The sequence below is a fragment of the Cherax quadricarinatus genome, chromosome 100, assembly GCF_038502225.1.
Source record: "Cherax quadricarinatus isolate ZL_2023a chromosome 100, ASM3850222v1, whole genome shotgun sequence".
NCBI classification, from domain to species: domain Eukaryota; kingdom Metazoa; phylum Arthropoda; class Malacostraca; order Decapoda; family Parastacidae; genus Cherax; species Cherax quadricarinatus.
In genome coordinates this window covers 5,363,032-5,389,204 of record NC_091391.1, presented here as the reverse complement: position 1 = coordinate 5,389,204, position 26,173 = coordinate 5,363,032, and the positions used below count along the sequence as shown (strand labels likewise).

General features: G+C 41.1%; 1 protein-coding gene across 2 annotated transcripts in view; it reads left to right on the top strand.

Moving 5' to 3' along the window:
* The first annotated feature begins 238 nt into the window (after positions 1-238).
* LOC128704639 (cell division cycle protein 16) overlaps positions 239-26,173 on the top strand; it is a 53,003-nt gene continuing 27,068 nt past the window's right edge. For both annotated transcript variants that reach the window (XM_053799740.2, XM_053799739.2), the window contains exons 1-4: positions 239-370; positions 2,608-2,760; positions 9,927-10,085; positions 11,344-11,503. In XM_053799740.2, coding sequence (XP_053655715.2) covers positions 272-370; positions 2,608-2,760; positions 9,927-10,085; positions 11,344-11,503 — 571 coding nt within the window. In that variant the 5' untranslated portion in view covers positions 239-271. The remainder of the gene's footprint in view (positions 371-2,607; positions 2,761-9,926; positions 10,086-11,343; positions 11,504-26,173) is intronic.

Genomic DNA, 26,173 nt, shown 5'->3' with positions numbered 1-26,173 from the left:
AATAATATAATCATTACTATGATTAATAGTAATATTATTATTATTATTTAAAAAAATTTTACAAACATGAATTCCTAATAATTTTTTAAGAAGATACTCTACCAAAATAAAGCCTGTTTCCTAACGAAAAAAAAAACACAAAAACACATACATGAAATCTATTTAATAATAATTCTTAATGAAGAGAAACGACTAATACATTTTTATTTTACAGTAATAAACAAAAAAATGAATTTCAAAAGATGTTTAGGAAAGTGAAAATGTAAACAATATGGCGGAGATGGCAGAGGAATTTGAAGGTGTCGGAGCTTCTCCTGAGTCTGTGGACCTGGAGAAGTTCAGGAGAGTCGTCAGAAGTTATATAGAGCGGGTAGGAGGTTATGTGGAGCGGGTGAGGCGGGTAGAGTGAGGTTTGGGGAGGTTAAATGTGGGTAGAGAGGGTGTGTTGTGAGGGGAGGTTAACACTCGTGGGTAGTGGGTTGATGGGGGAGTGGCTCTTGATCCAAGGTACTGGGTTTGTTTGGCACCTTGATGCTTTTGGTGGGCCCTTGATCCAAGGAATTGATATTCTTTGTCGCCTTGATGTCTGTAATGGGCTCCTGATCCAAGGAATTTACATCCTTTGGGGCCTTGATGTCTGTAATAGGCTCTTGATCCAAGGAATTAGGTTTGTTTGGCACCTTGATGCTTGTGGTGGATTCTTGGTCCAAGGAATTTACATCCTTTGAGGCCTTGATTTCTAATTGGCTCTTGATGCAAGGAATTAGGGTTACCTGGTACCTTGATATTTGGGATGGGGCCTTGATTCAAGATCCTAACAGTAATTAGGTACCCAGGTGTTAGTTACCTTACAAAATCTTACCTTAAACTTACCAGCACATAATTTTAATTAAAAATCTAAACCAGGTGTTCGAAATAATGTTATTGTTGTTGTTGGGTTTATCAGGGCCACCGACGGCATGAGCCGTATCGAGCTCGGTTTCTCGATGGTACGAGGAAGATTTGTTGCCCAAGGCTGGACGACGAAAAAAAAAGGAACAAAAACTCCTTTGTAAATAGAGATAGAAACTTGAAGTTTCCAATTACATCTGGTGGACGCTCTCGCCGAGCGCCAGCAGAGAGGGACGCCAACACTCCCACCTGAGTTCAGTAACCGGCGTCCCACCAAAGACTATTAAGGAATTTTCCGCAGAGCCGAAAAAATGGAGCTGCTAAAGTAAGCCGATGTACAGGTGCCCGTCCTGTAGTGGCCGGCGGGCAAAATAGACGAGGAGAAGCGTCCCAGTGAGAACGGGGGAAGTTTATCACTGATACTCAGGCAAGAGAGAGACGGCCACACCTGACGAAGGCTGGCGCAGAAGTCCTTCGAAATAATGTTACCAGGTGTTCCATTAACATTCTGGGATACCTGGTGGGTAATTTACGTTGTGTATGATAATTATATTTATGTGTACCAGCGGCTGAATCAGGTCTGTGGAGTCGCCTCATAAAACCTCCAACTCCAACTCCTTTAATTCTCCAACTCCAGTAACCCAAGAATTGCTTTCAACTCCGACTCCACATCTCTGGCCTAAATATACTTATTTCAGATATATTACAGTATAAAATTTTAATGCAATAGAATACACTTAATTTATTTTTTTACATGCTTGTGAGATTTAGAAAAAAAATTAAGTTATTTTTTTGCAATATCGATATTATATATAGTAATATGCATAGGCAGAATTTATTAATTGGTAATTATCTTTTTTAAATGCTCTCCTTATTTCTAGTTACAAAACTCTGACCCTTTTGGGTTTAGCGCTTAAATTCTATTCAGATAGAAAGAGCTGTGCTTGTTGGCGTGTTCCTTTCAATAATTTTTTCATCATTTTTTAAAAAATGCCGTCAGTCGTAGCATTTACTATATCCTTTTCTATTTTCATTCTGTTGATTTAATATTCTGTGATCTTCCTTCGTCCCTAATACTGTCGTAATTGAGTATATCGTAAGTTTTGTATATCTGTATGTGACGGCTGTATGTTTCATGTTGATGAGTAAGATGCGTGTGCAACGGTTAGGCGTGTTTATTGTTGAGACGTTTCATATACTGCGTAGGTGAAGCGTTTCAAGAATAAAGATATCAGACTGTTGCACGTGTCTGCCACATAGGTGAAATATTTCAAGAATAAAGATGTTAGGTAAAGGGACACAAGTGCAACTAATGTGACATTTTATTGTGGCAACGTTTTGCTCTCCAGGAGCTTTGTCAAGCCGTAATGACTTGATAAAGCTCCTGGAGAGCGAAACGTTCCCACAGTAAAATGTCACATTAGTTGCACTTAGTGTCCTTTTACCTAACATATTGTCGGTAATTCTACCAACATATCTTTTAATGAAAGCGCACTTTTAGCGTTGATGTACCGTATCAACAAGTTTTTATTCGCTCCCTGCTGCATTGTACTGCAGCTCGGATTTATTTACACAGATGGTTTAGAGTTTGCTCTCTCTATCTTTCTCCCTCCTGTGCATTCTGTATCTCTATACCCAGTTGTTCCGCTTGTCTTACTCATGAACTTGTCGGTATTTTACGTATACTATCTTCAACATACGTATTTCACATTGCAGCACCACTACAAGGCAGCAATATTCTGGGCAGATAAGGTGGTAAGTCTGAGCGGAGGCGCCCCTGCTGACGTCTACTGGCTTGCCCAAACCTACTTTTCAACTAAGCAGTACCATCGGGCTATTCTACTTTTAAATGGACACAAACTGTTCAGGGTAGGTACTTTGCGGTTGAAGTTCAACTTAGTTGAGACATGGTAAAGAGGTACATACAGGTGGACCTCGACTTACGATGGGGTTAGGTTCCAACGAACCCATCGTAAGTCAAAAATATTGCAAGTCGAATATGATAAATAAGCAAATAAATAACTACTGTAGATGAATGGTTCAGAGAATCGACAAGCTGACAAATTAGACACATGTCTAATTTATCAACTTGTCGGTTCTCTGAACCATTCATCGATATTCCTGTCTGACACAGCAATATTTTGGGATCTTAACCCTTTCAGGGTCCGTCCCGTAGATCTACGGCTTTACGCCCCTCAAGGAAGGTTCCTTGATGTTGGTGAGGGGCTCTTGATTTAGGGAATTGGATCTGTGCTCCAGTTCCCCAAATTAAGCCTGAATGCCTTCCACATCCCCCCCCCCCCAGGCGCTGTATAATCCTCCGGGTTTAGCGCTTCCCCCTCGAGTGGAAAAATAATAAGAATACGGCTTTACGGTGAGTGTCCAAACCGTAGATCTACGCCATGAGCTCAGCTCACTCTGATAAACTGTGAGTGGTACATTTGGGCCTAGATATGAGAGAATACATCTATGTGGTATGTGTGCACCACATAAAACAGATCCTGCAGCACACTGTGTATAATGAGAGAAAAAAACTGAAATCATGATTTTTCGATTAAAACAGCAACTTTGCAGTTTTTTTTCGTATGTTTTTTATAGTTGTATTTGCGATTTCTTGGTCTCATTTGATAGAATGGAAGACATATTACAGAAATAGAGATGATTTTGATTGGTTTTGGCACTGGAAATGGCTTGAAACTGAGCTCAAAATAGCGGAAATGTTAAATTTTTGCCGATATTCAAGAGTAAACAAACGACCTCACACATCTAATACACGTCAGCTGGTGGGTCTAATATACATTCACAAATATGGTGATGATATTTATATAATTATTACAGTATTGCATAACAGTAAATCTTCTATTTTTTGGTGTGAATAAAAATTCATTATGTGAATAAAAAATCAAAATGGAATTTATTTGTAAAGCCTCAAAACATAACTAATGAACAGAGGAAATGTTAGTTTAGTGCCAGGAATGCCTACATTGTTTATTCTGGACCCTATTTAGAAATTGGAATATTTTGAACTTTGTGTTAAATTGGCCAAATTAACAATTTCCGATCACTTTATTTTGTAGTTGAAACAGTTGACTTGGCGATTTCTTGTGCTCAATCGATAGAATAGAAGTAATACTAGTGAAATAGCTAAGAATTTGGTTGATTGGAATAATGTAATTGGCCTAAAATGGGAGTCAAAGTCGGCAAAATCGCCGATTCGTAAATATCGCTGACACATCAAAATTCGCGAGAGCATAATTTCGTCAATTTTCCACCAAATTTCGTACTTTTTGTTTTATTACCTTCACAAAAAGATTCTCTACGATTTCATAAGAAAAAATAACAATTTTTTTTTTTTAAATTCTTGGACACTGGTGCGTGACTCCAGATTTGGGCCTTGGACCCTGAAAGGGTTAATACGGGGAATTCTTCACTTGCCTAACCCTTGGGCACGACCTACTTCCACATTGGACAAATGTGACACCACCTACGTCTGCTGCACCTCTCCTGCCTATGATATATAAGCTACTTCTCAGCACATATGCTCTATACTTTTCAAGATTGATGGACTGATTACATCGACTCAAGGTTGAGGGACTGATTACCTCATTCTCCTCCTGTTCTTCACCATTCTCCTTTGTATGGACTGATGAAGCCAGTGTGTGGCAAAACGTTTCCTCATTAAAGATACCCAAATGTTGCACATGTGTCTAATTTATCAAATAACTACTGTCACTGAATAACTAAATAATTACTGTAATTAAATACCAATATTGAAAAGTAAATAAATGAATACAAGTTACAGACTTGCCGCCTTCATGCTGGATAATTATCTTAAGTTTCATTTCCGAGTAATTTCTGCCATACCATTGTAAAGTCAGAATGTCATAAGTTGCAGAACACCTTAACAGTAAAGTGAAATTTTTATTAATGCAGCATTTCACTTGATATTTAAATACATACACAAATAACCCGCACATAGGAGAGAGAAACTTGTGATGATGTTTCGGCCTGACTCCGGCCATTAACTAGTCGGACCGAAACGTTGTTGTACGTTTCCTTCTTTCCTATGTGTGAGTTATTCGTGTCTTCTTCCAGTCACGGTATTGTACCTTTTTGTTCTTTTAAGAAATGGACCTGTGCTACCTTTTCTTGAATCGAACCTAAATGCCTCTCATTTTCCCAGGCACTGTATGACTCCTACAGGTTTAGTGCTCCCACACGAGGCTTTACAATAAAGTCTTGTGTCCTGTTTACTGCTATTCATTATTTTGTTATACTTTTTTGAACGTTTCTCCTCACATTTAAAAGATATTTTTTTCCGTTTAATATCTTCATTGTGCAGCCCATACCGAACCTGTGGGTATTTTTTTTATAATCAATATACAGTGGAGCCTCAAATTTCAAACTTTCTTCGTTCCAGATGGCTGTTTGGGTGCCGTTACCGAAGAAATTTATTCCCATCAGGAATAATGTAAATTAGATTAGTCCATTTCAGACCCCCAAAAATATTTTTTTTTTTTTTTTTTTTTTTTTTTTTTTTTTTTTTTTTATTATCACACCGGCCGATTCCCACCAAGGCAGGGTGGCCCGAAAAAGAAAAACTTTCACCATCATTCACTCCATCACTGTCTTGCCAGAAGGGTGCTTTACACTACAGTTTTTAAACTGCAACATTAACACCCCTCCTTCAGAGTGCAGGCACTGTACTTCCCATCTCCAGGACTCAAGTCCGGCCTGCCGGTTTCCCTGAATCCCTTCATAAATGTTACTTTGCTCACACTCCAACAGCACGTCAAGTATTAAAAACCATTTGTCTCCATTCACTCCTATCAAACACGCTCACGCATGCCTGCTGGAAGTCCAAGCCCCTCGCACACAAAACCTCCTTTACCCCCTCCCTCCAACCCTTCCTAGGCCGACCCCTACCCCGCCTTCCTTCCACTACAGACTGATACACTCTTGAAGTCATTCTGTTTCGCTCCATTCTCTCTACATGTCCGAACCACCTCAACAACCCTTCCTCAGCCCTCTGGACAACAGTTTTGGTAATCCCGCACCTCCTCCTAACTTCCAAACTACGAATTCTCTGCATTATATTCACACCACACATTGCCCTCAGACATGACATCTCCACTGCCTCCAGCCTTCTCCTCGCTGCAACATTCATCACCCACGCTTCACACCCATATAAGAGCGTTGGTAAAACTATACTCTCATACATTCCCCTCTTTGCCTCCAAGGACAAAGTTCTTTGTCTCCACAGACTCCTAAGTGCACCACTCACTCTTTTTCCCTCATCAATTCTATGATTCACCTCATCTTTCATAGACCCATCCGCTGACACGTCCACTCCCAAATATCTGAATACGTTCACCTCCTCCATACTCTCTCCCTCCAATCTGATATTCAATCTTTCATCACCTAATCTTTTTGTTATCCTCATAACCTTACTCTTTCCTGTATTCACCTTTAATTTTCTTCTTTTGCACACCCTACCAAATTCATCCACCAATCTCTGCAACTTCTCTTCAGAATCTCCCAAGAGCACAGTGTCATCAGCAAAGAGCAGCTGTGACAACTCCCACTTTGTGTGTGATTCTTTATCTTTTAACTCCACGCCTCTTGCCAAGACCCTCGCATTTACTTCTCTTACAACCCCATCTATAAATATATTAAACAACCACGGTGACATCACACATCCTTGTCTAAGGCCTACTTTTACTGGGAAAAAATTTCCCTCTTTCCTACATACTCTAACTTGAGCCTCACTATCCTCGTAAAAACTCTTCACTGCTTTCAGTAACCTACCTCCTACACCATACACTTGCAACATCTGCCACATTGCCCCCCTATCCACCCTGTCATACGCCTTTTCCAAATCCATAAATGCCACAAAGACCTCTTTAGCCTTATCTAAATACTGTTCACTTATATGTTTCACTGTAAACACCTGGTCCACACACCCCCTACCTTTCCTAAAGCCTCCTTGTTCATCTGCTATCCTATTCTCCGTCTTACTCTTAATTCTTTCAATTATAACTCTACCATACACTTTACCAGGTACACTCAACCGACTTATCCCCCTATAATTTTTGCACTCTCTTTTATCCCCTTTGCCTTTATACAAAGGAACTATGCATGCTCTCTGCCAATCCCTAGGTACCTTACCCTCTTCCATACATTTATTAAATAATTGCACCAACCACTCCAAAACTACATCCCCACCTGCTTTTAACATTTCTATCTTTATCCCATCAATATCCCAAAAATATGTACACTTATAAAAGCACTTACAAAAATACTCTTACATAATTGGTCGAGTTGGGAGCTGTTCGATATTTGACGTTCCACTGTATACCTGTGAAGGAGGGGTGTTAATGTTGTACGTAGTTTTATAACTGTAGTGTAAGCCCACCTCTGGCAAGACAGTGATGGAGTGAATGATGGTGAAAATTTTTCTTTTTCAGGCCACCCTGCCTGGGTGGGCCACCCTGCCTGGGTGGGCCACCCTGCCTTGGTGGGCCACCCTGCCTTGGTGGGCCACCCTGCCTTGGTGGACCACCCTGCCTTGGTGGGCCACCCTGCCTTGGTGGGCCACCCTGCCTTGGTGGGCCACCCTGCCTTGGTGGACCACCCTGCCTTGGTGGGCCACTCTGCCTTGGTGGGCCACCCTGCCTTGGTGGGCCACCCTGCCTGGGTGAGCCACCCTGCCTAGGTGGACCACCCTACCTTGGTGGGCCACCCTGCCTTGGTGGGCCACCCTGCCTTGGTGGGCCACCCTGCCTTGGTGGACCACCCTGCCTTGGTGGGCCACCCTGCCTGGGTGGGCCACCCTGCCTGGATGGGCCACCCTGCCTGGGTGGGCCACCCTGCCTGGGTAGGCCACCCTGCCTGGATGGGCCACCCTGCCTGGGTAGGCCACCCTGCCTGGGTGGGCCACCCTGCCTGGATGGGCCACCCTGCCTGGATGGGCCACCCTGCCTGGATGGGCCACCCTGCCTGGGTGGGCCACCCTGCCTGGGTGGGAAACGGCCGATGTGTTAATAATAACAATAAAACATACCTCCGCTTCTTCATAATTCACTTTTGTTTGTGCTTGTCCTTGCTAATGTATCTTAGTGTATCTAGTGATTTAATATATAAATTTAATTCATTCATTGTATTCTTCTAAATGTATAAGCCATTTTAATTCTTTCTTATTGTTCCTAATGTATAGGCCTTTTTAATTCATTCCAATTACTGTTTTAAACGTACAGTAGAACCCTCGTATCCACGGATTCAGTATCCGCTGTTTTAGTTATACAGTGGACCCCCGGTTAACGATATTTTTTCACTCCAGAAGTATGTTCAGGTGCCAGTACTGACCGAATTTGTTCCCATAAGGAATATTGTGAAGTAGATTAGTCCATTTCAGACCCCCAAACATACACGTACAAACGCACTTACATAAATACACTTACATAATTGGTCGCATTTGGAGGTGATCGTTATGCGGGGGTCCACTGTACATGGTTTAGTGTGATCTTAAAATAACCCTTGATTTTGTTTAATAATGGCCCCAAAGCGCAGTTCTTCAAAGCCTAAGAGAATACATGAAGTGCTGCCCATGGTGGTTAACGCTCTCGCTTCACACGGTGAGGGCCTGGGTTCGATTCCCAGCCAGAGTAGAAACATTGGACGTGTTTCTTTCCACCTGTTGTCTATGTTCCCCATCAGTAAAATGGGTACCTGGGTGTTAGTCGACTGGTGTGGGTCGCATCCTGGGACACTGACCTAAGGAGGCCTGGTCACAGACCGGGCCGCGGGGGCATTGACCCCCGGAACTCTCTCCAGATAAACTCCAGATCAGTGAAAAAGTGATAATTCTTCACTTAATGTGTGTAATTTATCTAACTTTATCATAGATATGTAAACAGAAAATGACTTGGGTTCACTACTATCCATGGTTTCAGGTATCCATGGTAGGTCTTGGAATGTACCCCCCACAGATATGAGGGGACTGCTATATATGCCATTCAATATAGTTAACCCTTGTTGATGCCTGTAGATGCTTTAGCACAATTCTAGTTTTAATCAAAGTATTTGTGGGCGATATCAAATCTTAACCCTTTCGGGGTGGGTCCCATTGTACTACAGCTTTGAAGTACAGGTCAGTCTCGTTGTTCTACGTGATGAGCTCAGCTCTTTCAGATAAGCTGTGAGCGGTAAATTTGGGCCTAGGTACGGGAGAATGGGTCTAAGCGGTAAGTGTCCAACATGTAAAAAAAGTCCTGCAGCATGCAGTGCATAATGGGAAGAAACTGTGACCATGTTTTTGATTTAAACAGCGACTTTGCAGTGTATTTTTGCATGATTTTTATGGTTGCACAAGCATATAAGACACATAAAACGATGTTTCCAAGCAGCTGTAACATAACATTAGTAAACAACTGCTAAAGCGTAACACAAAGCCTACCCTTGAGTGTGTAAGGCACAGGCTGATTGTCCATGACTTCTTTTGGGGAGAAAAAGTGCACCTTATATGCCAGAAAATATGGTGGCCTGATCAGCCAGGCTGTTACTGCTGGTTGCATGCAAACTGACTTGCAAACTACAGCTCAGCTGGTCAGGTACTGAATTTAGGTGCCTGTCCAGTGCTTTCTTGAAAACTGTTAGGGGTCTATTGGTAATCCCCCTTATGTATGCTGGGAGGCAGTTGAATAGTCTTGGGCCCCTGACAGTTATTGTGTTGTTTCTTAGTGTACTCATGGTGCTCCTGCTGTGCAAATTTGGGACTAGTCCCACTGGGATTTTCAAAGTGTATATTATTGTACAGTATATCTTTTTTGCTTGCATTCCAGGGGCCAAAGATACATGATAATACACAGGTCAGTTGTATGGGGTACTTCTTAAAAATAAAGATTAACACTATAATTTACATGTTAATTATGGGTACAGAACATTAAAAAAGGCATAAAACATTCTTTTGTGTTTCAAAATCCCACTTGTCAGTATCTGATGCTCTGAAAGATGTGAAACACTGTAATGTTTTTCAGAATCCCACATGTCGATATCTAATGGCTTTGTGTCACTACGAAGTTGGGGAGTTCCATGCAGCTCTGGACATGTTGGAACGCACTGACAACAACAACATTTCACGTATCAAGGCGGACAGAGAGCCTGTTTCTGTTCCAGAAATTGATGACACCATGTCTGTAAGTATCACATCTTCCACTGGAGATTTATCGCCCTGCAGAAATTATGTTGGACTAGTTAGAGATGCCTTTAAGACCAAAAAGGCACACTACAGCGACTGGAACAATACACAAATAACATATACGTAAATGGTCAAGTCGGACCAAAACTGTCTTAAGCTTCTCTCTCCTATGTGCAGGTTATTTGTATAGTGTAGAGATGCCTTCCTTTTCCTCAGATCAACCCTTATTACCTCCTATTCTCCAGGTATATACTCTATGACATCTATGGGTTTAGTGCTTCCACATGAACATATTAATAATAATAATAATAATAATAATACAGTAATATTAATTATTAAGATTTGTCTATTTTAAGGACTACGTATAAGAAAGCTCTTCATTTGGGCAAGATTGTATAGTGGTATCCCGAGTTTCATACAGCTCCCAACTCGACCAATTATGTAAGTGTATTATTGTCAGTGCTGTTGTAAGTGTATTTTTGGGGGTCTGAAACGAGCTAATCTAATTTACATTATTCCTTATGGGAACAAATTCTTTCGGTAACAGCACTCGAGCAGCCTTCTGGAATGAATTATGGCTGAAACTCGGGGTACCACTGTATATTTGTTTTGCGAACAAACCGGCTGTCTCCCACCAAGGCAGGGTGATCCACAAAAGAAGAAACACTTTCACCATCACTCACTACTTCGCTGTCTTGCCAGAGGCATGCTAATATTACAGTTCAAAACTGCAAATATTCCCACCCCACCTTCATAGTGTGGGCGCTGTACTCCCCACCACCAGGACTCAAGTCTGATAAAGTTTTTCTTCTTATGTTTAGTAATATAGACAACCTCTCCTCATGGAGTTGCATTCCTAGGAGTAGGTCGGTAAGTGAGGCGCATACTGTGCTGGTAGTGGGTTTGTGTCAACCATTTTTAGATATTTTTTAATGTCACCTTTGCACCATTTATAACATTTTTAATATATTTTTGAATGTTTATACAGTAGCGTACTGTATACTGTAGCAAGCAGAATAGAGAAAATCGACTATAATATACATAAGTTTGCATATTGGTCGGAGATCTGGTCGTAATTCCTAGGCATCGGTAAACGAGTACGTCGCTAAGTGAGGAGAGGCTACACAGGAGAAGGGGTTACCACCCTCTTGCTCCCAGCAAGATCATCTTCCTGGTAGTACAGTCACAGATTAGGCCTCATAAATTGGAAAGAAAATGTCAACAAATATAACTGAGATCTTTATTGTTTTCCACAGACTGAATGCTCCACACACCTACTCAAAGGATACATATACGAGGCAAGTGACAACCGTGCGCTTGCCGCCGAGAGCTTCCGGGCGGCCATCCAAGCGGATCCTATGTGTTACGAAGCCATCCATGCTCTCACTCAGCACCACATGTTGACAGTAAAGGAAGGTTAGCAGATCAGCATGACTTATAGCAGTATTGTACAGGTGATCCTCAACTGACGATGGGGTTACATTCCGACGAACCCATCGTAAGGGTTAGGGGATCAAGAGCCCCGTGAATGTTGAAAAATCGCGAATGTTTGGTGCCCCAATATATTGCAGGGAAATATAATAAAATAAAATAATCTATGTATATACATGTATATATGTACATGCTCCTCCCACTCATATATTTGTCCAATCTCTTTTTAAAGCTACCCAAGGTCCTATCAGAGCTAAAACCTTGGGTAGCTTCACATTTAGGTTGGATAAATACATAAGTGAGAGGGGGTTGGATTTGAATGGGACTTGCATGCGAGTAAATAGAATGCTCAAAGCTTATTGCTTAGGTAGCATTTATTCTGTTAGTGGGTTGGATTTATGAAGGACCTGAATAGTATGGGCCAACAGGTCTACTGCAGTGTTCCTCCTTTCTTATGTTCTCATGAACAATAATAAAATACATGTATGTACCTGAGAACATCATAAAATATTGTACTGCCTCCACCACTGCCTCCTATTTTTATACAATTTCTTTCTTCAATTCTTTCGTGTTTCTCAGTTTCTTTACTAAAATTTATTTGGGCCCATGGTTAATTATGTAGCAGTCACAGTCAATCAACAAGCACCAAACACAATGAATTATTGTGAAATGTTTGGAAGAGCGCAGAGGATAATGCTCACTCCAGCATAAACAAAGCCATACTGACTGACGATGCCTCTACTACCCACTGCTTCAACCCTCGTATTTATTATTATATTATTATTATTATTATTATTATTATTATTATCAGTCATGAATGGGGTGACATTATTTATACTGTAGTTTAATAAATAATGAACAAACAAAACACTCACCACTCGTAAGGCAGACAAACTCTGATGACTTGTGATGATTAAAAAAATTTAAATTATAATTCTTTATTTCTCTATTGATATTACATGCAGTTACTGATGACAGTTGAATGGAGATGATTATATGGAGTGTAACTGCATGGCATGAGACTAGTGTGTGGATTCTAAGTCTTCACTGCCTCAGGTGAGGCAGTAGGGGTAGTGGCAGCTTCCTTGTGAAGAACATTGTGATGGGCAACTGAGACCGTTTCCTCTTCATATCAACAGAGTTTGGTAGGGAATTATGGTCTTATCAAGGTCGTTCATCACCTTCAAAGCCCTCAACATCGATGGGTCTATGTCGTATATAAATTGTTTGAGCTGCGCTGTCATTCTCATCACCTGCCCAAGTTTTTCAAGGGTGAGGGCTTGAGGTTGATTGGCTTCAGCAACACTCTCCTCTTCTTCATCCTCATTCTCTGCCTGCACAATCTCCAACAATTCTTCATCATTTAGGCCCAGTGCATGTTCTTCAACCAGTTCTCTCACCTCACCCTCCTGCATGTCCTCAAACCCTTCACCACCAACTTGCCTTGCTAACTCCACAGTCTTCCTCACAGCTTTGTTAACCTCATCTTGTAATAAAGTTGGTAGAATTACCGACAATATGTAAAGTAAAAGGACACAAGTGCAACTAATGTGACATTTATTGTGGCAATGTTTCGCTCTCCAGGAGCTTTATCAAGCCATTACAAACAATACATGGACACAGAGGGTATATAAAGGCTCAGAGTGAGGTGCAATACTAGTGAGGTACCATTTCGATGTTCACTAGTGGTAGTGGTAGTAGTAGTAGTAGTGGTAGTGACAAAAGTAATACAATATGGTAGAACAATTAATTCGTACATGAGTAAAAGGATATAAAAGCTATTACTTGGGTAACATAAAAATAGGTTGGACAAATATAGACTGGAAAGAGGCAGCTTGTTTCAGTGTTCACTCTCTGTAATGTGCTTTGTGTAGTATAACAGGAGAGACTATGTGATGGCAGGGTTTACTGTTTTCAGGAGGATTCTTGCTAAGACTTCGGAGATGGTGAAGCTGCCGTTGTTTTGTTTAATTGTATTTGAAACAGCGATCAGTGCTGATTCGAGGCACTTGCGTCTGCGGAAATTAGTTTCTTTGATCACTAATTGGGCGTCTCTGAATTTCATGAGATGATTGGTGGAATTTCGGTGTTGTACACAGGCGTTGTTCAAGTTATCGTTCCTACATGCGTAAATGTGTTCATTGAGGCGGGTGTCGAGGTTTCTTGCTGTTTCACCTACGTAAATCTTGTCACAGCCTCCACAGGGTATAGTGTAAACTCCTGCATTGACTGGTTCATGGTGCTTGGATTTTGTCCTGGTTATATCCTTTATTGAAGTGCTAGAAGCGATGGCGACTCTGGTGTTAGCTTGTGAAAGTACTTTTGAGACATTCAGTGCAACCTGGCTGTTGGGAAGAATTATAACTTTGTTGGGAGTGGTGTTGATGTGTGGAGAATTAATGATCTGAAGAGCTCTTTTCTTGCAGTCTTTGATGAAAAAAGAAGGAAAATGTAACTCAGTGAATGTTTGGTGAATGTATGTACATTCCTCGTCAAGAAACTCAGGACTACAAATTCGGTATGCTCTTAGGAAAAACCCGATGATGATGCCTCTTTTGGTCTTGGTATCTTGACTGGAATAGAAGTGTGTGAGATCATTTTTATTGGTGGGTTTCCGATAAACTTGAAATCTTAGGTTGTTGTCTAGTACTTTGTGAATGAGGACGTCGAGAAAAGGTAGCTTGTCATTGGACTCTTCTTGTAGTGTAAACTGGATCGCCAGTTCAACTGCGTTGAGCCTTGCCTGAAGATCCCGTACATCAAAACGTTTTGGAGTTATTACGAGGACATCATCCACGTAATGTAACCAAGTGACGCTTGAAGGGATGATGTTGGCGAAGTGTTCGGACTCTAGGTGTTTCATGTATAAGTTGGCTAGGACGGCACTTATGGGGGACCCCATTCCCATGCCGTAGGTTTGTTTGTAGAGCTTGTTATTGAAAGAAAAACAGTTGAAATTAACACAGAGTTCAATCAAGTCAACAAAATCTCCGGGAGGTAGAGGAAGATTAAGGTCCTGATTTTTTGGTAGGTACTTTTGTAAAGAGGGAAGTCACATCCAAACTGCTTAGTTTCTTGTTACGGATGGAGAGGTTACGGATGCGGTTGAGAAGGTCGCCTGAAAACAGTAAACCCTGCCATCACATAGTCTCTCCTGTTATACTACACAAAGCACATTACAGAGAGTGAACACTGAAACACGCTGCCTCTTTCCACTCTATATTTGTCCAACCTATTTTTATGTTACCCAATTAATAGCTTTTATATCCTTTTACTCATGTACGAATTAATTGCTCTACCATATTGTATTACTTTTGTCACTACCACTACTACTACTACTACTACCACTACCACTAGCGAACATCGAAATGGTACCTCACTAGTATTGCACCTCACTCTGAGCTTTTATATACCCTCTGTGTCCGTGTATTGTTTATAATGGCTTGATAAAGCTCCTGGAGAGCGAAACGTTGCCACAATAAATGTCACATTAGTTGCACTTGTGTCCTTTTACTTTACATAACCTCATCTTGAGGAGCAAATCCAACAAAATCACACACACACTCTGGCCACAAAGCCTTCCAGCAACCATTCACCATCTGAGGTTGCAAATCCTTGACACTATCATGCACTACTGAGAGGCAGTCAGCGATGGTGAATTCCTTCCAATATTGAGTGACACTTATATCTGGATCTGCATCCAACACGGTGTGGAGCCTTTGCATTGACCTTCGTGTGTAGTAGGCTTTAAATGTAGCTATCACACCCTGATCAAGAGGTTGTATCAGGGAGGTTGTGTTTGGTGGCATGAACACAACCTCAACATCATCACACATTCCCTCCAGTGATGGTGGGTGACCTGGAGCATTATCAAGAAGCAGGAGGATTTTGTGTGGGAGGCCCTTCTCTTGTAGATACGCCCATACCTCCGTCAGGAAGCAGTGGTGAAACCAATCCATACAGATGATGTTGGTGGTCCATGCTTTTGGATTGTTCATCCAGAATACTGGAAGGAGATTCTTATTGCATCCCTTCAGTGCTCTGGGGTTGGGACATTTATAAATAAAGCCTGGCTTTATCATGTGCCCAGCAGCATTAGCACATAGCATTAATGTGCATTGGTCTTTTGCAGCCTTGAACCCTGGTGCAATCTTTTCCTCCTTGGCAATGAAGGTCCTGGCAGGCATCTTCTTCCAATACAGGGCTGTTTCATCCATATTCCACACCTGCTCAGGTGTGTATCCCTTCTCATCGATGATTTTTTTCAAAGCACCAGGGAATGCAGCTGCCAAAACGTGATCTGCCGATCTTGATTCTCCACTCATCTTCAGGTTGTGCAGGGAGAACCGTCTCTTAAATTTTTCAAACCATCCTTTACTTGCTAGGAAGTCAGGATAGCTAGGTTCTGCACCGGTGCTAGGCTCACGACTAGCCAACATATCATACAAAGTCTTTCCCTTTACACGAATTGAATTGCTGTCTATGGGATTTCCTTTTCTATTTTGGTCTGAAATCCACACAAATAATGCTGATTCCATCTTAGACATTACACTGTTTCTTACTTGTGACACTTGCTTGGCTGAGGGAGGAGCAGTAGATGCTAGTGCCGCCCTTATCTTCACCTCATTTTTCTTGATGGAGCGCACTGTGCTTTCGTTTACATTGAATAATTTTCCAATGGCAGAAATGCTCAAATTACTTGTCCTACACTTGTCTAGCAATTTCACCTTCTGCTCAAGATTCATGACTTTCTTTGAGCGCTTAGGGGTTGGCTCATCAATAGCGGTTACTGCTCCCTTGAGGGCCATACTTTCACCACCACACAAACAGCAAAGACCGACTCGCACAGTGGCTGGAGATTGACTGACTGAGTGAGTGAGTGGCGGGTGGGAGGGCTGGCTGCCAGTTGCGGGGGGTCGGAGGGAGGGTAGTAGGGACGCGCGAGTGGCGGGAAACTCAAATATGATTTGGCGGCTGGGAATTTGACAGCTGGGAATTTAGCAGTTGAGAATTCGCGAATGTGTGAAGCCCGCGAAAGTTGAAAACGTGAATGTTGAGGGAGACCTGTATAACCCAATAAGCAAATAAATAATTACTATAACTAAATACCAGCATTGAAAAGTAAATAAATGAATACAAGTTACAAACTTGCTGCCTTCATGCTGGGTAATTAGTTTCATCGCCAGAGTAATTACTTTTGCACCATCGTAAAGTTGAAATATCCTAAGTTAAACCATCGTAAGTCAAGGGGCATCTGTACTGCAGTTTTCATTATTATTTTTAACTCAAAGGTAACCTCTTACTAAGGCAGGTGACCCAAAGAAGGAAAAACAATTACCATTCATTTAGTCATTTGCTGTCTTTATATTGAAATGGTAAAATTGGCTAGCAAATAAAGAAAAAGAATGGCATTTTTGAGTATGTTAGATGGTAATATGTTAGATTGGGATGATAGATGGGGATGATATGATCCAATAAGTCAACATTGGGCTATGATATCCATGACCTTTTACAACGACAACTGTGCAGTAAGTCATAGTAAATGTGTTTTATCATTCTAATTGCTGTGCTTTGGTGAGAAATTGTTGATTTTTTTAGGGTGACCCAAAAAAAAGAAATGCTTCCACCACCATTCACCTCAGCACTGTCTTTCCAGAGGCAAGAGAGTACCTACTGTATTAATATTGTACATTTCTTTACAGGCTGGATTGTACACTTGTCTGTCTCAATTTATGCCCACAAGTCAGTTAGGTGGAAGATGGAAGGCATATACTGTCCTATTTGCTTCTTTTTTAAGAACATAAGAATGGAGGACCTACGTAGTAGGTTGGTAGACAGCAACCACCCAGGGAGGTACTACCATCCTGTGGTAGTAGGTTGGTAGACAGCAACTGCCCAGGGAGGTACTACCATTGTGGTAATAGGTTGGTTGACAGCAACCACCCGTACTACTGTCCTGTGGTAGTAGGCTGGTAGACAGCAACTGCCCAGGAATGTACTGCTGTCCTGCCCAGTGAGTGTAAATCAAAAGCCTGTAATTGTTTTACATGATGGTAGGATTGCTGGTGTCTTTTGTCTGTCTCATAAACATGCCAGGTTTCAGGTACATCTTGCTACTTCTACTTACACTTAGGTCACACTACACATACATGTACAAGCATATATATACACACCCCTCTGGGTTTTCTTCTATTTTCTTACTAGTTCTTGTTCTTGTTTATTTCCTCTTTCCTCAATGGGGAAGTGGAACAGAATTCTTCCTCTGTAAGCCATGCGTGTTGTAAGAGGCGACTAAAATGCCAGGAGCGAGGGGCTAGTAACCCCTTCTCCTGTATATATTACTAAATGTAAAAGGAGAAACTTTCGTTTTTCCTTTTGGGCCACCCCGCCTCGGTGGGATACGGCCGGTGTGTTGAAAGAAGAAGAAACATGCAAGATTTCAGGTACGTCTTGCTACTTCTACTTACACTTAGGTCACACTACACATGCATGTACAAGCATGTATATACACACACCCTTCTGGGTTTTCTTCTATTGTCTTGCTAGTTCTTGTTCTTGTTTATTCCCTCTTATCTCCATGGGGGAAGTGGAACAGAATTCTTCCTCCTTAAGCCATACGTGTCGTGAGAGGTTACTGACGTGCCAGGAGCAAGATACTAGTAACGTTACCCCTTCTCCTGTATACATTACCAAAGTTAATGAGAGAAACTTTTGTTTTTCTTGGCCACTCTGCCTCGGTGGGATACAGCCGGTTTGTTGAAAGAAGAAGAATGGAGGTACACTGTAGTAGGCCTACTGGTCCAGACTAGGCAGGTCCTTGTACTAATATACTGAACATCATTATTATTTGGTTTATGTAAATTTTTTTACCACATTCACTATTATCCACCAAGGTAGTGCGACCCAAAGTAGGAAATACAGTGTACATTCTTCAATAACTAACTTTTGCCCGAAATGCCCTGGCATGTTAGTGTATTTCTTTGTATGTAATGACACTATATAAAGTAAATCACACATTGTCTGCAAAGAAATAAAATTTGAATTCGTATTTTCCAGAGATGCTTTGCAGGCATCACAGTTCAGATACTCCTCTGAACTGCGACATCCCCATCTAACCTTTAAAGTGCAGTAGTCCCCAAACTTACAGTATGAAAAGGCCAATTTGAAAAGCCATATTTAAAGGATGGCCATCATTTTGTATTTTTTTTTTTTTTTTTTTTTAATTTTTAAGAATAATAATATTTGGTAATTGTCGATTATGTAGTATAGAGCCTACTTAAAAGTGAGGTCATAATTTCATGTGAGGGCTGCAATCATTTCCTAGAAGGGCCACATGTGGCCCATGAGCCACAGGTCGGGGACCCCTAATTTACTGCCAGCAATCACCAGGCTTCTACCATGAATGTCAGTTCGTTTTAATTATCTTCCTACAAACTGCTTACGTATAGTCTAGTGATATCATAGAGTACAATTTTATGGAAATACGAAAAGGTGTACAATCTTGTGGAAATACAAAAAATGTACAGTTTTCCCATCTTCAGAACTCTGTAAAAAAAAAAAAAAGCATTTTTTACATTCTTAGTGGTATCTGTTCATATTTATATATCTTTCTTTCTTTCAACACACCAGCCGTATCCCACCGAGGCGGGGTGGCCCAAAAGGAAAAACAAAAGTTTCTCCTTTTACATTTAGTAATATATACAGGAGAAGGGGTTACTAGCCTCTTGCTCCCGGCATTTTAGTCGCCTCTTACAACACGCATGGCTTACGGAGGAAGAATTCTGTTCCACTTCCCCATGGAGGTAAGAGGAAACAAACAAGAACAAGAACTAGAAAGAAAATAGAAGAAAACCCAGAGGGGTGTGTATATATATGCTTGTATATGTATGTGTAGTGTGACCTAAGTGTAAGTAGAAGTAGTAAGATGTACCTGAAATCTTGCATGTTTATGAGACAGAAAAAAAAAAGACACCAGCAATCCTACCATCATGTAAAACAATTACAGGCTTCAGTTTTACACTCACTTGGCAGGATGGTAGTACCTCCCTGGGCGGTTGCTGTCTACCAACCAACAAGTCGGTGGGAGACGACCGACTTGTTGAAAAAAAAAAAAAAATATATATATATATATATATATGTATATTTTTTTTTTTTTTTTTTTTTTTTTTTTTTTTTCAACAAGTCGGTTGTCTCCCACCGAGGCAGGGTGACCCAAAAAAAAAGAAAGAAAATCCCCAAAAAGAAAATACTTTCATCATCATTCAACACTTTCACCACACTCACACATTATCACTGCTTTTGCAGAGGTGCTCAGAATATAACAGTTTAGAAGCATATACTTATAGAGATACACAACATATCCCTCCAAACTGCCAATATCCCAAACCCCTCCTTTAAAGTGCAGGCATTGTACTTCCCATTTCCAGGACTCAAGTCCGACTATATGAAAATAACCGGTTTCCCTGAATCCCTTCACTAAATATTACCCTGCTCACACTCCAACAGATCGTCAGGTCCCAAGTATCATTCGTCTCCATTCACTCCTATCTAACACGCTCATGCACGCTTGCTGGAAGTCCAAGCCCCTCACCCACAAAACCTCCTTTACCCCCTCTTTCCAACCCTTTCGAGGACGACCCCTACCCCTCTTTCCTTCCCCTATAGATTTATATGCTTTCCATGTCATTCTACTTTGATCCATTCTCTCTAAATGACCAAACCACCTCAACAACCCCTCTTCTGCCCTCTGACTAATGCTTTTATTAACTCCACACCTTCTCCTAATTTCCACACTCCGAATTTTCTGCATAATATTTACACCACACATTGCCCTTAGACAGGACATCTCCACTGCCTCCAACCGTCTCCTCGCTGCTGCATTTACCACCCAAGCTTCACATCCATATAAGAGTGTTGGTACTACTATACTTTCATACATTCCCTTCTTTGCCTCCATAGATAACGTTTTTTGACTCCACATATACCTCAACGCACCACTCACCTTTTTTCCCTCATCAATTCTATGATGAACCTCATCCTTCATAAATCCATCCGCCGACACGTCAACTCCCAAGTATCTGAAAACATTCACTTCTTCCATACTCCTCCTCCCCAATTTGAAATCCAATTTTTCTTTATCTAAATCATTTGATACCCTCATCACCTTACTCTTTTCTATGTTCACTTTCAACTTTCTACCTTTACACACATTCTCAAACTCATCCACTAACCTTTGTAATTTTTCTTTAGAATCTCCCATAAGCACAGTATCATCAGCAAAAAGTAACTGTGTCAATTCCCATTTTGAATTTGATTCCCCATAATTTAATCCCACCCCTCTCCCGAACACCCTAGCATTTACTTCTTTTACAACCCCATCTATAAATATATTAAACAACCATGGTGACATTACACATCCCTGTCTAAGACCTACTTTTACTGGGAAGTATTCTCCCTCTCTTCTACACACCCTAACCTGAGCCTCACTATCCTCATAAAAGCTCTTTACAGCATTTAGTAACTTACCACCTATTCCATATACTTGCAACATCTGCCACATTGCTCCTCTATCCACTCTATCATATGCCTTTTCTAAATCCATAAATGCAATAAAAACTTCCCTACCTTTATCTAAATACTGTTCACATATATATATATATATATATATATATATATATATATATATATATATATATATATATATATATATATATATATATATATATTTTTTTTTTTTTTTTTTTTTTTTTCAACAAGTCGGCCGTCTCCCACCGAGGCAGGGTGACCCAAAAAAGAAAGAAAATCCCCAACAAAAAGAAAATACTTTCATCATCATTCAACACTTTCACCACACTCGCACATTATCACTGTTTTTGCAGAGGTGCTCAGAATACAACAGTCTAGAAGCATAAACATATAAAGATACACAACATATCCCTCCAAACTGCCAATATCCCAAACCACTCCTTTAAAGTGCAGGCATTGTACTTCCCATTTCCAGGACTCAAGTCCGACTATATGAAAATAACCGGTTTCCCTGAATCCCTTCACTAAATATTACCCTGCTCACACTCCAACAGATCGTCAGGTCCCAAGTACCATTCGTCTCCATTCACTCCTATCTAACACGCTCACGCACGCTTGCTGGAAGTCCAAGCCCCTTACCCACAAAACCTCCTTTACCCCCTCTCTCCAACCCTTTCGAGGACGACCCCTACCCCGCCTTCCTTCCCCTATAGATTTATATGCTTTCCATGTCATTCTACTGTGATCCATATATATATATATATATATATATATATATATTTTTTATTTATTTTTTATTATCACACCGGCCGATTCCCACCAAGGCAGGGTGGCCCGAAAAAGAAAAACTTTCACCATCATTCACTCCATCACTGTCTTGCCAGAAGGGTGCTTTACACTACAGTTTTTAAACTGCAACATTAACACCCATCCTTCAGAGTGCAGGCACTGTACTTCCCATCTCCAGGACTCAAGTCCGGCCTGCCGGTTTCCCTGAATCCCTTCATAAATGTTACTTTGCTCACACTCCAACAGCACGTCAAGTATTAAAAACCATTTGTCTCCATTCACTCCTATCAAACACGCTCACGCATGCCTGCTGGAAGTCCAAGCCCCTCGCACACAAAACCTCCTTTACCCCCTCCCTCCAACCCTTCCTAGGCCGACCCCTACCCCGCCTTCCTTCCACTACAGACTGATACACTCTTGAAGTCATTCTGTTTCGCTCCATTCTCTCTACATGTCCGAACCACCTCAACAACCCTTCCTCAGCCCTCTGGACAACAGTTTTGGTAATCCCGCACCTCCTCCTAACTTCCAAACTACGAATTCTCTGCATTATATTCACACCACACATTGCCCTCAGACATGACATCTCCACTGCCTCCAGCCTTCTCCTCGCTGCAACATTCATCACCCACGCTTCACACCCATATAAGAGCGTTGGTAAAACTATACTCTCATACATTCCCCTCTTTGCCTCCAAGGACAAAGTTCTTTGTCTCCACAGACTCCTAAGTGCACCACTCACTCTTTTTCCCTCATCAATTCTATGATTCACCTCATCTTTCATAGACCCATCCGCTGACACGTCCACTCCCAAATATCTGAATACGTTCACCTCCTCCATACTCTCTCCCTCCAATCTGATATTCAATCTTTCATCACCTAATCTTTTTGTTATCCTCATAACCTTACTCTTTCCTGTATTCACCTTTAATTTTCTTCTTTTGCACACCCTACCAAATTCATCCACCAATCTCTGCAACTTCTCTTCAGAATCTCCCAAGAGCACAGTGTCATCAGCAAAGAGCAGCTGTGACAACTCCCACTTTGTGTGTGATTCTTTATCTTTTAACTCCACGCCTCTTGCCAAGACCCTCGCATTTACTTCTCTTACAACCCCATCTATAAATATATTAAACAACCACGGTGACATCACACATCCTTGTCTAAGGCCTACTTTTACTGGGAAAAAATTTCCCTCTTTCCTACATACTCTAACTTGAGCCTCACTATCCTCGTAAAAACTCTTCACTGCTTTCAGTAACCTACCTCCTACACCATACACTTGCAACATCTGCCACATTGCCCCCCTATCCACCCTGTCATACGCCTTTTCCAAATCCATAAATGCCACAAAGACCTCTTTAGCCTTATCTAAATACTGTTCACTTATATGTTTCACTGTAAACACCTGGTCCACACACCCCCTACCTTTCCTAAAGCCTCCTTGTTCATCTGCTATCCTATTCTCCGTCTTACTCTTAATTCTTTCAATTATAACTCTACCATACACTTTACCAGGTACACTCAACAGACTTATCCCCCTATAATTTTTGCACTCTCTTTTATCCCCTTTGCCTTTATACAAAGGAACTATGCATGCTCTCTGCCAATCCCTAGGTACCTTACCCTCTTCCATACATTTATTAAATAATTGCACCAACCACTCCAAAACTATATCCCCACCTGCTTTTAACATTTCTATCTTTATCCCATCAATCCCGGCTGCCTTACCCCCTTTCATTTTACCTACTGCCTCACGAACTTCCCCCACACTCACAACTGGCTCTTCCTCACTCCTACAAGATGTTATTCCTCCTTGCCCTATACACGAAATCACAGCTTCCCTATCTTCATCAACATTTAACAATTCCTCAAAATATTCCTTCCATCTTCCCAATACCTCTAACTCTCCATTTAATAACTCTCCTCTCCTATTTTTAACTGACAAATCCATTTGTTCTCTAGGCTTTCTTAACTTGTTAATCTCACTCCAAAACTTTTTCTTATTTTCAACAAAATTTGTTGATAACATCTCACCCACTCTCTCATTTGCTCTCTTTTTACATTGCTTCACCACTCTCTTAACTTCTCTCTTTTTCTCCATATACTCTTCCCTCCTTGCATCACTTCTACTTTGTAAAAACTTCTCATATGCTAACTTTTTCTCCCTTACTACTCTCTTTACATCATCATTCCACCAATCGCTCCTCTTCCCTCCTGCACCCACTTTCCTGTAACCACAAACTTCTGCTGAACACTCTAACACTACATTTTTAAACCTACCCCATACCTCTTCGACCCCATTGCCTATGCTCTCATTAGCCCATCTATCCTCCAATAGCTGTTTATATCTTACCCTAACTGCCTCCTCTTTTAGTTTATAAACCTTTACCTCTCTCTTCCCTGATGCTTCTATTCTCCTTGTATCCCATCTACCTTTTACTCTCAGTGTAGCTACAACTAGAAAGTGATCTGATATATCTGTGGCCCCTCTATAAACATGTACATCCTGAAGTCTACTCAACAGTCTTTTATCTACCAATACATAATCCAACAAACTACTGTCATTTCGCCCTACATCATATCGTGTATACTTATTTATCCTCTTTTTCTTAAAATATGTATTACCTATAACTAAACCCCTTTCTATACAAAGTTCAATCAAAGAGCTCCCATTATCATTTACACCTGGCACCCCAAACTTACCTACCACACCCTCTCTAAAAGTTTCTCCTACTTTAGCATTCAAGTCCCCTACCACAATTACTCTCTCACTTGGTTCAAAGGCTCCTATACATTCACTTAACATCTCCCAAAATCTCTCTCTCTCCTCTGCATTCCTCTCTTCTCCAGGTGCATACACGCTTATTATGACCCACTTCTCGCATCCAACCTTTACTTTAATCCACATAATTCTTGAATTTACACATTCATATTCTCTTTTCTCCTTCCATAACTGATCATTTAACATTACTGCTACCCCTTCCTTTGCTCTAACTCTCTCAGATACTCCAGATTTAATCCCATTTATTTCCCCCCACTGAAACTCTCCTACCCCCTTCAGCTTTGTTTCGCTTAGGGCCAGGACATCCAACTTCTTTTCATTCATAACATCAGCAATCATCTGTTTCTTGTCATCCGCACTACATCCACGCACATTTAAGCAACCCAGTTTTATAAAGTTTTTCTTCTTCTCTTTTTTAGTAATTGTATACAGGAGAAGGGGTTACTAGCCCATTGCTCCCGGCATTTTAGTCGCCTCATACGACACGCATGGCTTACGGAGGAAAGATTCTTTTCCACTTCCCCATGGACAATAGAAGAAATAAAAAGAACAAGAGCTATTTAGAAAAAGGAGAAAAACCTAGATGTATGTATATATATATATGCATGTGCGTGTCTATGAAGTGTGACCAAAGTGTAAGTAGGAGTAGCAAGATATCCCTGTTATCTTAGCGTGTTTATGAGACAGAAAAAGAAACCAGCAATCCTACCATCATGCAAAACAGTTACAGGTTTTTGTTTCACAGTCATCTGGCAGGACGGTAGTACTTCCCTGGGTGGTTGCTGTCTACCAACCTACTACCTACCTATATAGTCGGACTTGAGTCCTGGAAATGGGAAGTAAAATGCCTGCACTTTAAAGGAGGGGTTTGGGATATTGGCAGTTTGGAGGGATATGTTGTGTATCTTTATATGTGTATGCTTCTAGACTGTTGTATTCTGAGCACCTCTGCAAAAACAGTGATAATGTGCGAGTGTGGTGAAAGTGTTGAATGATGATGAAAGTATTTTCTTTTTGGGGATTTTCTTTCTTTTTTGGGTCACCCTGCCTCGGTGGGAGACGGCCGACTTGTTGAAAAAAAAAAAAAAAAATATATATATATATAGGTAGTAGGTTGGTAGACAGCAACCGCCCAGGGAGGTACTACCGTCCTGCCAAGTGAGTGTAAAACAAAAGCCTGTAATTGTTTTACATGATGGTAGGATTGCTGGTGTCCTTTTTTTCTGTCTCATACACATGCAAGATTTCAGGTACGTCTTGCTACTTCTACTTACACTTAGGTCACACTACACATACATGTACAAGCATATATGTGTATATATACACATCCCTCTGGGTTTTCTTCTATTTTCTTTCTAGTTCTTGTTGTTGTTTATTTCCTCTTATCTCCATGGGGAAGTGGAACAGAATTCTTCCTCCGTAAGCCATGCGTGTTGTAAGAGGCGACTAAAATGCCAGGAGCAAGGGGCTAGTAACCCCTTCTCCTGTATAAATTACTAAATTTAAAAAGAGAAACTTTCGTTTTTCTTTTTGGACCACCCCGCCTTGGTGGGACA